Below are 15,485 nucleotides of genomic sequence, written 5' to 3'. Positions count from 1 at the left end.
TCAATGATGATATCAGGATGTGCACTTTTGCCATGTCTATATTCAACATAGTACTAGAAATTCTAGCTAGAACAATTAGATTTAAGAAAAAAAAGGAAGGAAGGACAGAAGGAGGAAGGAAGAAAGGAGGGAGGAAGGAAGGGTAAAAGAGAACAAACAACCACATTAGAAAGAGATAAAATTATGTTTGCAGATAACAGGCATGATATTCTATATATAAAATCCTAAAAACTCTATTAGAGCTAATCAATTTAGTAAAGTTGCAGGCTACAAAATTAACACACAAAAACCAGCTGTATTTCTATATACTAACTAGCAGTGAACAGCTCAAAAAGGATATTAAGAAAATTCCAGGGCAGCCCGGGTGGCTCAGCGGTTTGGCACTGCCTTCAGCCCAGGGCGTGATCCTAGAGACCCAGGATGGAGCCTATGTCAGGCTCCCTGCATGGAGCCTGCTTCTCCCTCTGCCTGTGTCTCTGCCTCTCTCTCTTTCTCTCTCTGTGTCTCTCATGAATAAAGAAAAGGAAAAAGAAAATTCCAGGGGTGCCTGGATGGCTCAGTCAGTTAAGCATCTGCCTTTTGGCTCAGGTCATGATGTCAGAGTCCTGAGACTGAGCTCTGTGTTGGTCTCTCTGCTCAGTGGGGAGTCTGTTTCTCCCTCTGCCCCTTCCTCCACACTTATCTGCTCTTTCTCAAAAAAAAAAAAAAAAAAAAAAAAAGAAAGAAAGGAATTCCATTTAAAATAGCATCCAAAGGAATAAAATACTTAGGAATAAACTTAATAGAAATGAAAGACTTGAGGTGCCTGGCAGGTTCAGTCAGTACAGCATGCAACTCTTGACCTTGGGGTTGTGATTTTGAGCCCCACATTGGGTGTAGAATTACTTTAAAAGAATAACAAATCTTTAAAAAAAAAAAAGAAAGAAATGAAGACTTATACACTTAAAAACTACAAAACATTACTGAACAAAATTATTGACAACTTAAATAAATTCAAAGACATCCTGTTCATGGATTGGAAAATGTAATATTGTTCAGATTAAACACTATTCCAAAGCATACGCAGATTCAATTCAATACCTATCAAAATCTATATGGGGTTTCTTTCTTTTTTTTTTCCTTACCCAGAAATAAAATAACCCTCCTGAAATTCCTAGGCAATCTTGAAGGACCATAAATAGCCAAAACAATCCTGAAAAAGATCAAAGTTGGAAGACTCCAATTTCCCAATTTCAGAAATGACCACAAAGCTAGAATAATCAAAACAATGTGGTGCCAGGATAAGACAGACATACAGACCATTAGAATAGAACAGAGAACTCAGAAATAAATCTTATATCGTCAAGTGAATTTCAACAAAAGTGCCAAGATCATTCAAAAGGGAAAGGACAGTCTTCAACAAATGGTGCTGGGAAAACTGGATATCTACATACAAATGAATGATGTTAAACCTTTTCCTTATGCTATATATAAAAATTAACTCAAAATGGGTCAAAGACTTGAACTAAGAGCTAAAACTATAAAACTCTAAGAAGAAAATACAGAGGAAAGCTTCATTACATTGGATATGTTAAGTTTCTTAAGTATGCTACCAAAAGCACAGATAACAACCAAAAAAAAAAAAAAACAGATAAACTGAACTTGATCAAATTTTAAAACTTTTGTACATCAGAGGAAACTATCAAGAGAGTGAAAAGACAACCTGTGGAATGGGGGAAAGCATTTTAAAATCACACATATGGTAAGGATCTAGAATCCAGAATATACAAAGAACTCTTACAAATCAACAATAAAGAGACAACCCAATTAAAAAACCAGTAAAGGATCTGAATAGACATTTCTTCAAAGAAGATACACAAATTGCCAGAAAGCACATTAAAAGATGCTTAACATCACTTACCATCTGGGAAATACAAATTGAAACCATAATGAAATACCACTTTATGCCAACTAGGAGGACTATTCTCAATAAACAGAAAAATCACAAATGTTGAAGAGGATGTGGAGGAATTGGAACCTTTGTGCACTGCTGGTGGGAATGTTAAATGATGCAACTGCTGTGGAAAACAGTTTGGTGATTCCTCAAAATATAAAACCTAGAATTATCATATGACTAAGCAATTGCACTCCCAGGTATATACTGAAAAGAAACGAAAATGGACTCCAACAGATACCTGTATACTGGTGTTCATAGCAGCATTATTTGTAGTATTCAAAACTGGAAGTAAGCCAAATGTCCATCAGAAGATGAATAAACAAAATGTCGTATATTCATACAATAGAGTATTATTCGGTCAGAAAAGGGAATGAGGGATCCCTGGGTGGCGCAGCGGTTTAGCGCTTGCCTTTGGCCCAGGGCGTGATCCTGGAGACCCAGGATCGAATCCCACGTCAGGCTCCCGGTGCATGGAGCCTGCTTCTCCCTCTGCCTGTGTCTCTGCCTCTCTCTCTGTGTGACTATCATAAATAGATAAAAAATTTTTTAAAAAGACCTATTAAAAAAAAAAAAAAAGGGAATGAAGTCTTGATACATACTCCACACAGGTAAACCTTTAAAATATTATACTAAATAAAATAAGCTGAAGACAAAAGGACAAATACTGCATGATTCCATGTATATAAGGTATCTAAAACAGGCAAATTCACAGAGACAGAAAGTAGAATAAAGGTTAACAAGGGCTGAGGAAAAAGAAAATGGGCAGTTATTTACTCAGAATAGAATTTGAGATGATGAAAATTTCTGGAAACAGTGAATGGATACATGACATAATGAATGTACTTAATGTCACTTAAACTGAATATTTAAAATAGTAAATTTGGTTATGTAAGTTTTACCACAATAAAAAAACAAGTAGGAGACAATAGATGTCTTTATGTACTATCAGGTGCCCAACACAGCATCTGACATGCAGTGGGTCCTCAAGAGTAAGAACTGAATGAGTCCATCATGTCTCCTAACACTTAATTCCTCATTACTCATCATCTTAAATTTTTCTGAGGATTTGTGTGAGATGATGGATTAAGAAAGAATGTGGTTAAACTAAAATCAGGGGCACCTGGGTGGCTCAATGGTTGAGCATCTGTCTTTGGCTCAGGTCCTGATCCTGGAATCCTGGGATTGAGTCCTGATCGGGCTTCCCACAGGGAGCCTGCTTCTCGCTCTGCCTGTGTCTCTGCCTCTATGTGTCTCTCATGAATAAATATATGGAATCTTTAAAAAATAAAAACAATAAAAAATAAAAATAAAGTAAAATCAGGAGCAGAACAAAGTACCAGCAATATGGAGATTAAAAGGCATGAATTTAGCCAAATTCAGAGCAAAATCAAACTAAAAGAAAAATAAAGGTAGAGATCTGAAAAGAGTCTAATGTGCCATCACTTGAATTCTGCGGGTCTTTTTCTCCTACCAGTTCCCAGTCCTACTGAGGTTTCTAAAAGTTTGTTTTCAACTAAGCATTTCCAATATAAAGCTACCATACAAAAAAAAAAAAAAAAAAAAAAAAAGAAAAAGCTACCATACATAGTCATCACTAACACCCAAAGACAGAGTGCTCATTGTTTCATGGGAAGAACAGAGAAAGGGCAGCCCCAGTGGTGCAGCGGTTTAGCGCCGCCTGCAGCCCAGGGCGTGATGCTGAAGACCCTGGATCAAGTCCCACGTCAGGCTCTCTGTATGATGCCTGCTTCTCCCTCTGCCTGTGTCTCTGCCGCTCTCTCTCTGTCTCTATGAAAATAAATAAATAAAATCTTAAAAAAAAAAAAAAAAAAAGGGAAGAACAGATAAAGATGAGATTCTTACCATCTCGTAAGCAAATGTTTCTTGTCTACAAACCCGATCTATGGTTATAGTTTCCTCCCGCTGTTCCAGAAGCCTCTTTCTAACCCTGTTAGAGGAACAAGAAAGATCAAACTTCAATACCTTTACTGGGTCTTCCAAGATTTCTCTAACACTTTAACTTTTATTTTGGAAAAAAAATTTTTTAAGAGAGAGAGAATCCCAAGCAGACTCCATGCTCAGCATGGATCCCCATGTGGGGTTTGATCTCATAACCTGAGATCATGACCTGAGCCAAAATCAAGTCAGATGCTTAACTGACTAAGCCACCCGGGCATCCCTTGAACTAATTTTAGACTTAACGCTAAAAGAAGCTGTAAAAATAGTACAAAGAGTACCCTTCTCTCACCCAGTTTTCCCTGTGTTAACCCCTTACAGGATCCTAATTATCAAGATCAGAAAATTGCATTAATACAGTATTAGTATCTCTAAGTCTTTATTGAATTTCACAAGTTTTATTTTTTGTTAAGATTTTATTTATTTGAGTGACAGTAAGAGTGAGAAAGAAAGAGAGAAAGAGAGAGAGAGAGAGAGAGAGAGCATGAACATGAACAGGGGGGGAAGGGAAGAGAGGGAGAAGCAGACTTCCCAATGAGCACGGAGCCCAATTCAGGATTTGATACTTGAGCCAAAGGCAGACACTTAACAGACTGAGCCACCCAGGTGCCCCTTCACAAGTTTTTAAATATAATCCTTTTTTTCTGCCCCAGGATCCTCTGCAGGGCACTATACTACATGTGTTTCTCCTTTCCCTCTTTCCCTCCATTCATCTGCAATTCTGCAGTTTTCTTTCATCAACTTGACACTTCTAAAGAGCTCTATTTCGTTATTTTATAGAAAGTCCTTGAATTTGCACAGACTGCCATTTCCTTACCGATTGGAGTAATGCTAGCACTGTGGGCAAGAATACTGCAAGAATGTTGTCCTCAGTGTGCCACACCAAGAGGTTCATGATGTTAATATTAATATGTCTTATTACTGGTGATACTTACTTTGGTTAAGCTTCTGTCTGCCAGATTCCTATTTTCTTTTCCTTTGTACTCAATAAGTATTTAGGGGGAGATCCTTTGAAACCAGGCAAACCTCAGTTCTCCTCAAACTTTCACCTGGGAATTTTAGCATTCAAAAGTAGATTCTGTCTGTGATGTTTATTGCCATGGAATATGCCCACTGGTGATTCTCTATTTCCCCCCTCCTACGTTTATTCATTGGTATTATGAGGAAGACCTAACTTTCTCATCCTACCTGTTTGATCATTTATATTAATATGAACTCATTTATCTCATTCTAGAGGTTACAATCTAATACTATCATTATTTTATTGATCAAACTGTTCTACCTGTGGCTGTTAGGGGTTCCTTCAGGTTGGCTCCTGCCTTGGAAAAAAAACCCTTATCCTTTTCTTGAGCATTCCCTTGAATGCTCACCCAGTTTTCACCCACTTACACATTTTACACATTCCCTTGAATGCTCACATTTTTCACCCACTTTCTAACAGTATTAAGAAACTTAAGGCTCACCTTGCATTTCCCTAACCTCAGTCATAAAATCAACTACTAAGAGCCTCAATGAGACAGGTGTATAGAGGCCATTAGCTGAGTGCCAGGTGTTATCACTGTTATTGCAATCAGCACTTTTTCTAGACTGCTCAGTGGAAAGAAGTAGAAAACATAAATCTGTGTGTTATTCCATATGTGTACGAATATCTGCACTTCTGTATTTTTCTGTTATATACTTAAAACCATGAGTTTATACTGATCTCTTTGGAGTTTATTCTTGTGTATAGTGTCGCACTCAATTTCCACAAGCACTAGACTCTAACTGGACCTTCTCTCCTACTCCACTGGTCTACTGTCTCTTCATGTGCTAGTAGCCACTGTTTTAATTATAAAACTTTGTAGTATTTTAGTATCTGGTAAAATTAGTACATCCTCACAATTTCCTTCACACACTCCCCTCCAGGGTTTTCTTCTGATCTTTCTTGCATATATTCCATATGAACTTTATCACCAACTTGTCTAACTTTATAAAATAACCAATACATTGGGTATTTTTCCTGGGAGTGCACTTAATTTAACTTAGAAAGAAGTGACATTGAGTCACCTGAGTGGCTCAGTCAGTTAAGCGTCTGACTTTTGAAGTTTTTTTATTTTTTATTTTTTATTTATGATAGTCACAGAGAGAGAGAGAGAGGCAGAGACACAGGCAGAGGGAGAAGCAGGCTCCATGCACCAGGAGCCGGACGTGGGATTCGATCCTGGGTCTCCAGGATCGCGCCCTGGGCCAAAGGCAGGCGCCAAACCGCTGCACCACCCAGGGATCCCAGCGTCTGACTTTTGATTCCGGCTCAGGTCATGATCTCAGGATCATGATATCGGGCCCTGTGTCAGACTCTGTGCTCATCAGCGAGTCTAATTCTCTCCCTCCTCTCCCTTTCCTTCTCCTTTTCCCCCTGCTCTCCCTAAAATAAATAAATCTTAAAAAAATAAAAATAAAAAAGAACTGACATCATAGTAATTTTAGGATTCCTATTCAAGAAGAGAAGACATCTTTCAATGTTATCAAGTCTTTTTCCAAGTTTTCCCAGAGTGTTTTAAAATTGTCCCTAAGTTTTACACATTTCTTGTTAAATTCATTCCTAAGTATTTAATCATCTTTTTGACCATCATAAATGGGATTTTTCTCTACCAATATGTCCTCTAATTGTTTAGTTCATATATATTAAGCCTATTTTTTAATATGTATCAATTCTGTATCCTGCTCATACACTGAATTCTGGTTTTTCTTGTTTCTTGGTCTGTTTTTTTATTTTTTTTAATTTTTATTTATTTATGACAGTCACACAGAGAGAGAGAGAGAGAGAGAGGCAGAGACATAGGCAGAGGGAGAAGCAGGCTCCATGCACTGGGAGCCCGACGTGGGATTCAATCCCGGGTCTCCAGGATCGCGCCCTGGGCCAAAGGCAGGCGCTAAACCGCTGCGCCACCCAGGGATCCCTCTTGGTCTGTTTTAGCATTTATTTCCTTGGAATTCTTCAGGTATACTATCATACTATTGGGAGACACAGATAGTTTTTCTTCTTTATGTACTCTTATCTAATATTTCAATTTTTTCATTATAACAATATTTGTTATGGTTATGTCATCAAAGATTATGACTTGCTGAAAGCTCAAATGTCAACATTTTTTATCAATAAAGTGCTCATCTGAAGTATATACTTTTTCTAGACATTAAACTGCTACATACTTAATAGACTATAATATAAACACTACTTTTATAGGCACTGAGAAACCAAAATTCATCTGACTCGCTTTATTGCAATATTTGCTTTATTGCGGTGGTCTGGAACTGCCCCCCAAAATCTCCAAGGTATGCCTGTATTTAATGAGTTTTCAAATTTCCAGAGAGAATGGTCTGATTTTTTTTTTTTTTAAAGACTTATTTACTTAAGAAAGAGAGAGAGCACACACACACAAGCCAGGGAAGCATAGAGAGAAAGGGAATCTCAAGCAGACTACCAGCTGAGTGCAAGGCCCACATGGAGCCTGATCTCACAACCCTGAGATTATGACCTGATCTAGAAACCTAGAGTTGTACACCCAACTGACCAAGCCATTCAGGTGCCCCTAGAATGCAGATTTTTGTTTTTGTTAGTAAACTCTAGTTTTATTATGTTATGATCACAGAGTGTTGTTTATAGTATTTTTACTTTATGGATGCTACAGATGTTCTTTGTGACCTAATACACAATCACCTTTTGTGGTTGTGCCATGTATTCTCTAGTATCAGGGTATAAATTTTAAGTGTATAGATTTCCATAAGACAAAGCCTATTGATTATGTTGTTTAGAACTTTTCTCTCTTATTTTTTTACCATTTGTTATTAAACTGCCCTATTAGTGCATTCCTAGCTATGTATCTTGCACCTCCTAATACACTGTATTATTTTGCATGTGTGTGTACAGACATCTATATGTGAATATATGCATATATATATATTCCTAAGTATTCTATATTAATTGGAGTTTGTGTCTTTTAGCATTTAAAAAGTGACCTTTGTTACATTTAATGTTTTAGGGCTTTCACTGAGCTTTTAAAAAAATCCTGCTCAATTGTTGCCTTCTTTGTATGTTACTTTTACAAAGTTAATGCCATTCTAATTCTTTCACTTTTGTATATTATGTGTTCTTTTTGCTATTGCCTTGATCTTTATCTCTGAAACCTAATAGTTTTATTAGGTTATGTCTCAGAATTGATATTTTTCGGTTAATTTTCTCAGATATCCAGTGAGCCCTTTTAATTTGTAGATTAAGATTTTTTTTTCCAATCTGGAAATTTTTTTAGATTATATTAAGTATTAGTTTTGTTCAATGGCTTTGTTTTCCTGCTTTAGGAACTCATGAAGATATTTTTGTCTTGTTTTTCTTTTCTTTTTTTTTTTTAATTTTTATTTATTTATGATAGTCACAGAGAGAGAGAGAGAGAGAGAGAGAGAGAGGGGCAGAGACATAGGCAGAGGGAGAAGCAGGCTCCATGCACCAGGAGCCCGACGTGGGATTCGATCCCGGGTCTCCAGGATTGCGCCCTGGGCCAAAGGCAGGTGCTAAACCGCTGCGCCACCCAGGGATCCCTTGTCTTGTTTTTCAATCTCACTACATTCAGTTTCTTTATATCATTTGCATTCTCTTGACTATATTCTTATCTTTCATTGACTCTTATTAAATTCCATTTGCATCTACTCTGCATTAGTTATCTCATAATTCATTTGAGATAATTTTCCTTTTTCTTCCATTTTCTGAGTTCTATCATTTTTCTCCATTCCTCCTCTTCCTCATCATTTCTGTTGTTAGTTTCAAAGTTTCAGATCCAAAGTGTTTTTCTATCTTCAAATCCTTGTTTTAATATATTCAATTTTGTTTGGAATGCAGACTTACAGTTTTCTTGTTTCCTAGTTATTTCCTGGGAGAATGAGAGAGCTTTCCTCAGTTGATTTGTATAAACAGTTCTTTCCTCATTTTCTACAAATTCCTTATGGATTTTATTTCTTCTTATTCATTCTGTGATACTTATGGTAGAAGGTTTCTAAGAATCCTAGTTTAAAGGTACTCTCTTCTGTCATTCTAATGAAGCCCAGGTAAATTAGTGTTTTTTTGTTTGTTTTTTGTTTTGGTGGTAAGATTAGGAGTCCTTCAGTTCTACGGTTCTTTTTCTTGCAGGACTCTAAGGTTTCCTTTTCATATCCTTTAAATGGTGCAAGAAGCAGTGCTCTGTTAACCAGCAAAGTGAGAGGATGGGCAGAGAAAATGCAATCACTATTGTATTAAAGTAATGCTGCTGAAGCTTTTGGGATGAAAGATAATGTTCAGTAGTAACCATGTAGTAGCAATTTCTCCTATTCCTAGGAATTAAAATCTTTAAGCAGTTTAAAAATTTCAGAACTGCAGATGACAAGTTATTTAGCTTGGTATGGATTAAAGACAGCATGTATCAAAGGAGAATCAATCTCTTCCAAGTGTCTTTTGTCTTTCTTACAGGCATAAAATGAGTCCAGCAGCAACTATATTAGACAGGGGGAGGAAAGTGCTACAAGTGTATTTACTTTATACCATAATATAGGGGTCATGTATTTAGATTTTGTTTTTATTTTTAAGTTATTGGTGGAGAGAAGAAAGGAAGGTTTAGAGAAAGCATAGAGATACAGATTTTAGCTTTTGGCACAAGCCTAATAATTTACTTGCAGTACTGTTAAGAATAATATTAGTCATTTAAAAAATATTATCATAAATGTGATAAGTATTTCAATAGGGAAGTATAGAGGTCCACATGAGCATAAAACAGGATCTAATGGGAGCCCACAGCCCTCTAGTCCTTGAAGGATAGCAGAAGTCAGCAAGACCAGAAGGATGAGGAGGAGTGAGTTCTAGGCAAAGGCCTAGAGTTAGTGCACATTCTAGGAACTGAAAATTATAGTGGCTGATGCAGTACAGACATAGAGGTGTCTGTACAGATCCATTCTATAGAGGCCCTTGTGAGCCACTGAATAACTCAGAATTTTTGCCTAAGAGCCAGTGAAAGGTTTTAAGAGGGATACAACCAGATATGCATTTTAGAAATCTCCAACTCATTAATCAACAATAGTCAAAAAGCACCAATAGAGGCAAAAGACTATAGCAGGCTAAGGGCAATACATAGATGAAGGAGTTTGGACTTTCAACGAGCCTTCAAAAACTTAAATATTACAAGAAGAGTTCTGGACATTATAAGTGAATCTATTTTCTAAGGGAGGAAAATGGGTTGTAGTAATGTAGAAAGGAATCTTAGGGCCTCAAATATGGAGTTTTGATGGGAAAAGGCTAAGCCATTTGAAACAGAAAGTGGCTAAAAATAAATCTGGAAATACAGATTTGGACTATAGATGGAGGGCTTCATATGTCCAGGAGAGGTACAGCCATTGGGAATTTCTCAAATGCAAATGAGCATGCTCAGGTAGTAGCATGATAAATAAATCAGAAGAAGAAAACACTGGACTAGGAGAAATGGGAGGCTTTCCTAGTGCTCCAAGTATCACTAACGGAAACATTAGCAGTGGGGATAAGGGAAACAGATTTGGCCGCTATTATAAAAGAAACCAAGGTGGAGGTGAAATGCTTAAATTTTCGAGGGTGACAACAGAAAGGGTAGAAACAAGGATTATAAAAAGATAAGGTTAAGGTGGTGTGAAGTAAGTGGGCTACAAACTGGAAATTATAAATGTCACCATCAGACACACATTTTCTCGATAATACTATAGCACAGTACAGTGTTTCTCAAAGAGTGACTGGCAGACCAACACTGATCTGAGAGCTATTTGTTATTCCATCAGTACAGACAATGGGAGTAAGCATTTAGAAACATTCACAGCAATATAAATTAATGAGTAGTAATTTTACTATAAAATTTAATGATAAAATTTAATTACAAGTAAATGATTTCAATAAAGTTGTATGATACAAAATTAATTTACAGAAACTGACTGCATTTCTATACACTAATAATAAAGTAGCAGACAGAAATTTTTTTTTTTTAAATTTCATTTACGGGACGCCTGGGTGGCTCAGCAGTTGGGCATCTGCCTTCGGCTCAGCTCATGATCCTGGGATCCGGGATTGAGTCCCGCATCGGGCTCCCTGTGAGGAGCTTGCTTCTCCCCCCTCTGCCTATGTCTTTGCCTTTCTCTCTCAGTTTGTGTGTCTCATGAATAAATAAATAAATCTTTTTAAAAAAATTCACTTACAATTGCACCCTAAGAATAAAATACCAAAGAATAAACTCAACTAAGGAGATGCAAGACTTGCCCTCTGAAAACTGTAAAATACTGATGAAAGAAACAAGACAATGCAAATGGACAGATACTGCATGCTCATGGATTGGAAGATATTGGTAAAATATCCTCACTACCCAAAACAACTGACAGATTCAAGGCAATTCCTATTAAAATACTAACAGCATTTTTCACAGAACTAGAACAATATAAACATTTTTATGAAACCACAAAAGACCCTAAGAGTTACAGCAATCTTGAGAAAGAACAAAGCTGGATGTATTACAATCCCAGATTTCAAAATATACTACAAAACTGTAGTAATCAAAGAGTATGATACTGGCATAAAAACAAACATACAGGCCAACAGAACAGAACAGAGCGCCCAGAAATAAACCCACAGAGTCAATTAATAATCAAATAAAGCCACATAGTCAATTAATCTATGAAGAAGGCAAGAATATACCAGGGGGAAAAGCCAGTCTTTTGAACAAATGATGTGGGGAAAACTGAACAGCTACATGCAAAGGAATCAAACCGAACCACTATCTCACAACACACAAAAATAAACTCAATAATGGATTAAAGACCTAAATGTGAGACCTGAAACCATAAAACTCCTAGAAGGCAATATATGCAATAATTTCTTACACAACAGTCAAAGCAATATTTTTGTAGATGTCTCCTCAGCCAAGAGAAACAAGTCAAACAGAATAAACTATTAGAACTATATAAAAACAAGAAGTTTTTGCATGGCAACAAAAATCATTAAAAAAAAAAAAAAAGCAAACTACTAAAAGGGAGAAGATATTTCTAAATGATATATCCAATAAAGTGTTAATATCCAAAATAAAGAACTTATACAACTCAACAGCAAAACCCCCCAAATAATCCAATTAAAAAAGGCAGAGGGCCTGAATAGACATTTCTCCAAAGAAATCCACATGGTCAACAGACATTTGAAAAGATGCTCAGGATGCCTGGATGGCTCAGGGCGTGATCCCAGGGTCCTGGAATGGTGTTCCACATTGGGCTCCCCATAGGAAGCTTGCTTCTCCCTTTGCCTATGTCTCTGCCTCTCTCTGTGGGTCTCTCGTGAATAAATGAATAAAAAAATCTTTAAAAAAGGAAAGAAAGAAAGAAAAGATGCTCAGCATCACTAATCATCAGGGAAATATCATCTGACACCAGTCAGAATGGCTAGAATCAAAAAGGGATGCCTGGGTGGCTCAGCAGCTGGGCATCTGCCTTCGGCTCAGGGCATGATCCTGGGGTCCCGGGATTGAGTTCCACATCAGGCTTCCTACATGGAGCCTGCTTCTTCCTTTGCCTATGTCTCTGCCTCTCTCCTCTCTCTCTGTGTTTCTCATGAATAAATAAATAAAAGCTTTAAAAACAAACAAACAAAGAATAACAAGTGTTGGTGAGATGTAGAGAAAAAGGAATCCTCATGCACTATTGGTAGGAATTTACCTGGTGGCGCCACTGTGGAAAACAGTATGAAGGCTCTTGAAAAAAATAAAAATATAAATACCATATGACCCAGTAATTCCACAACTAGGTAGTCACCCAAAGAAAAAAACACTGCTTCCAAAAGATACATGCATCCCTATGTTTACTATGGCATTACTTAAAATAGCTAGGATATGGAAGCAACCCAAGTGTCCATGGATAGATCAATGGATAAAGAGGTGTATAATGGAATATTACTCATCCATAAAAAAGAATGACAGCTTGCCATTTGCAATAACATGAATGGACCTAGAGGGTATTATGCTAAGTGAAACAATTCAAATAGAGAAAGACAAATACTATATAATTTCACTGATAGTGGAATATAAAAAGCCAAACAAATACAGAGAACAAACTGACAGCTGCCAGGAAAAGTGGGGAGGGGGACAAAATGGGTGAAGGAGAGTAACAGGTACAGGCTTCCAATTGTGAAATAAATAAATCATAGGGATAGAGGGACAGCATAGAGAATAAAGTCAATGGTAATGTAATCAGTATTATTACTAGCCTGTGTGGTAACAGATGGTTGCTACACTTGTGGTGAGCATAGAACATATAGAGCTGCCAAATGGCTACGCCGTACATCTGAAACCAATGAAGCATTGTATGTTAACTATACTTCAATAAACCCAAATTCAAGGGGCACCTGGATGGCTCAGTTCATTGAGCATCCAACTCTTGATTTTGGCTCAGATCATGATCTCAGGGTTTTGGGGGGAAAAGTCATCTTAAATAAAATCTCTGTAATCTTCAAAAGATAATAGTAATAATAACCTTTGTTCTTAAAAAAAGGACTTTTGTGTTTGTCTTTTAATTCCATTTTCCCAGTAATTAACTAGTATCCTCTTTTACAAAAATATGGATCTGTCAAAAATTAGAAACTGAAAACAAAAGTCTGAAAAACTATCAGAGTTTTCACCTTGCACTGGAATCTAAGTAGATCAACTGTACCTTTGTAAACACACATTTAAAAATAAACACACACAAAAAAATAAAATAAAAATAAACAAAATATATAAAAATAAACACAAATCTGAATACAGAATGGACATTAGAAGTTATGTATTTGCTGCTAATTTCCTTTAGGTGCAATAATACCACTCTGCTTATGTAAGAGAATAATACTTAGGGGAGCTATATGCTGACGTATTTAGGTCTGAAACTTACTGAATGGTTCAGCAATAGAAAAAGACTTGCAGCAGGTATCTCACACAGAGCAAAAGCAAATTCAGCCAAATGTTAACAATGATTGGATTTAGGGGGTGGGGTGATAACAATAAGTACTCTTGTGAATAACATAACGTTGAAAGATGTCTTAAATAAGTACCACACAATAAAAGTCAAGTCTTCCATACCCCAAAGTCACTAGGTCAGTATTCTCCGGGACGACATCCGGATCCTCGCCCTCCTCAAGGCACTTGAGTTTATCAACGCTGAAATACAAACAAAAAAGGAAAAACAATCATCCATCTTGTCCACAACGATCAGGGTTGTGTCCTAAATACATCATTAAACAATTAAGTCAGGTGAAATCCAGCAGACGGGGTTCAGATGCGGCCAGAATTCCAGACAATGATATCTGTGCCGATAGTCTATCTACAAAGAGGATACACGGCCGATTGATGTATGGCGGCCGATACTATTAAATAGATCGTTAAAGCTTTTTTTTTAATATTTTCACCCTATAAAAGGCCCTTGGGGGGGATATTTTCAGTAACTGCACACCCGGAGGTCCCCATTAGGAACCACGGTTAATCAAAGGTTTTAACACTCCCCTGGTTAAATTTCCTCCCAGGCTGGCTCAGCATTACGAAGGCTCCTCCATTGTCAAAGTGTCTTTTCAATGGCAGCTACACACCGCCGTTACTCTGATCGCCCTTCTATATATTAGCAAGCACTTAAACAATTAACCGGTAGAAAAATTAATCTTTGTAGGCAGCTCTTCCGTCCCTCCGCTCCCACTTGAGAGGTTGTGCATTCCGATCACCGGACTCCTCCCGGGGTTCCAGGACAGCTGGAGCAGGCGGAACGCCTCGGAAGGGCGGTCCTTCCACCTCCGGGAGTCCGCGCACAGGCCCTCCCGAGGGGGAGTCCCAGGGGAGCGCAGGAGCAAGGCTGCATCCAGGCCGGCTCCCAGCAGCAAGAGGCCCTCCGCACCGCACTCACCCGCACACCGTCCGCAGCTCGGCCGCGGCCTCAAGGCTGCAGCCCAGATCCCGGGCCACCGCAGCATCCTCCTGGCCCCAGTCCGCGACACCGTGGCTCCCAGGCAGCGCGGATTCCTGAGGCTCCTTCAGCGACAAGTCCCCTTCCCTGCGCAACCGGCCACGCCACAGCTCCCCGAAGGCGCCCACATGGAAAGCGCGCGTGTTTAGCTCGGGAAGCTCGTACTCTGGGAAGTTGCAGCTCCCGCTGCTGGAGACCGGGTCCTGCCTGCCTCCCATTCCTCCGCACGCTCTGCCGCCCCGGGTGCCTTCAGCCATGTTCGCCCCACTCCTTTCCCTGCAAAAGCCGGGCGAGCAAGAGGCCGCGGAGCGTGATGGGACTTGTAGTTGCACCGGGCTCGGTCCGAAGAGCGGCGGGGCTGCGTGGGCGCGGCTTTCAGACACTGCATTTCCCAGCAGGCCCCGGGCCGGGCACGCCCCCGGGCGCGGTACCGCGAGCTTCCGCGCGAAGGGCTGAGCGCATTGTTCTCCGCTCGCGGCGCTGCGGCGAGCGGTCGGCTGAGCTCGGTCTCCCGGTACCGTGTGTCGCGTTCCCGTCCCCCACCGTCCCGTGGCATCGCTCTCCGCCAGACGGGGCGGCCTCTGTGCGCCCTTCGAGCCCGTTCGTTGCGGTT

General features: G+C 38.9%; 1 protein-coding gene across 4 annotated transcripts in view; it reads right to left on the bottom strand.

Annotated features, from left to right (window-relative positions):
• The window catches only part of SNAPC3 (small nuclear RNA activating complex polypeptide 3), a 44,429-nt gene extending 29,232 nt beyond the window's left edge, over positions 1–15,197 (bottom strand). For all 4 annotated transcript variants that reach the window (XR_007413995.1, XR_007413996.1, XR_004803781.2 and 1 more), the window contains exons 1-3: positions 14,813–15,197; positions 14,002–14,079; positions 3,800–3,884 (exon numbers count right to left, since the gene is read on the bottom strand). Coding sequence is in view for 1 of the 4 variants with exons in the window: in XM_025432938.3 (XP_025288723.1) it covers positions 3,800–3,884; positions 14,002–14,079; positions 14,813–15,129 (480 nt within the window). In the remaining 3 variants the exon portion in view is untranslated. The remainder of the gene's footprint in view (positions 1–3,799; positions 3,885–14,001; positions 14,080–14,812) is intronic.
• Between the last annotated feature and the right edge of the window lie 288 nt (positions 15,198–15,485).

The sequence above is a fragment of the Canis lupus genome, chromosome 11 (genome assembly GCF_003254725.2).
Source record: "Canis lupus dingo isolate Sandy chromosome 11, ASM325472v2, whole genome shotgun sequence".
NCBI classification, from domain to species: Eukaryota; Metazoa; Chordata; class Mammalia; order Carnivora; family Canidae; genus Canis; species Canis lupus.
The sequence above is the reverse complement of the archived record's forward strand: the minus strand, read 5'-3'. Positions and strand labels throughout refer to the sequence as shown.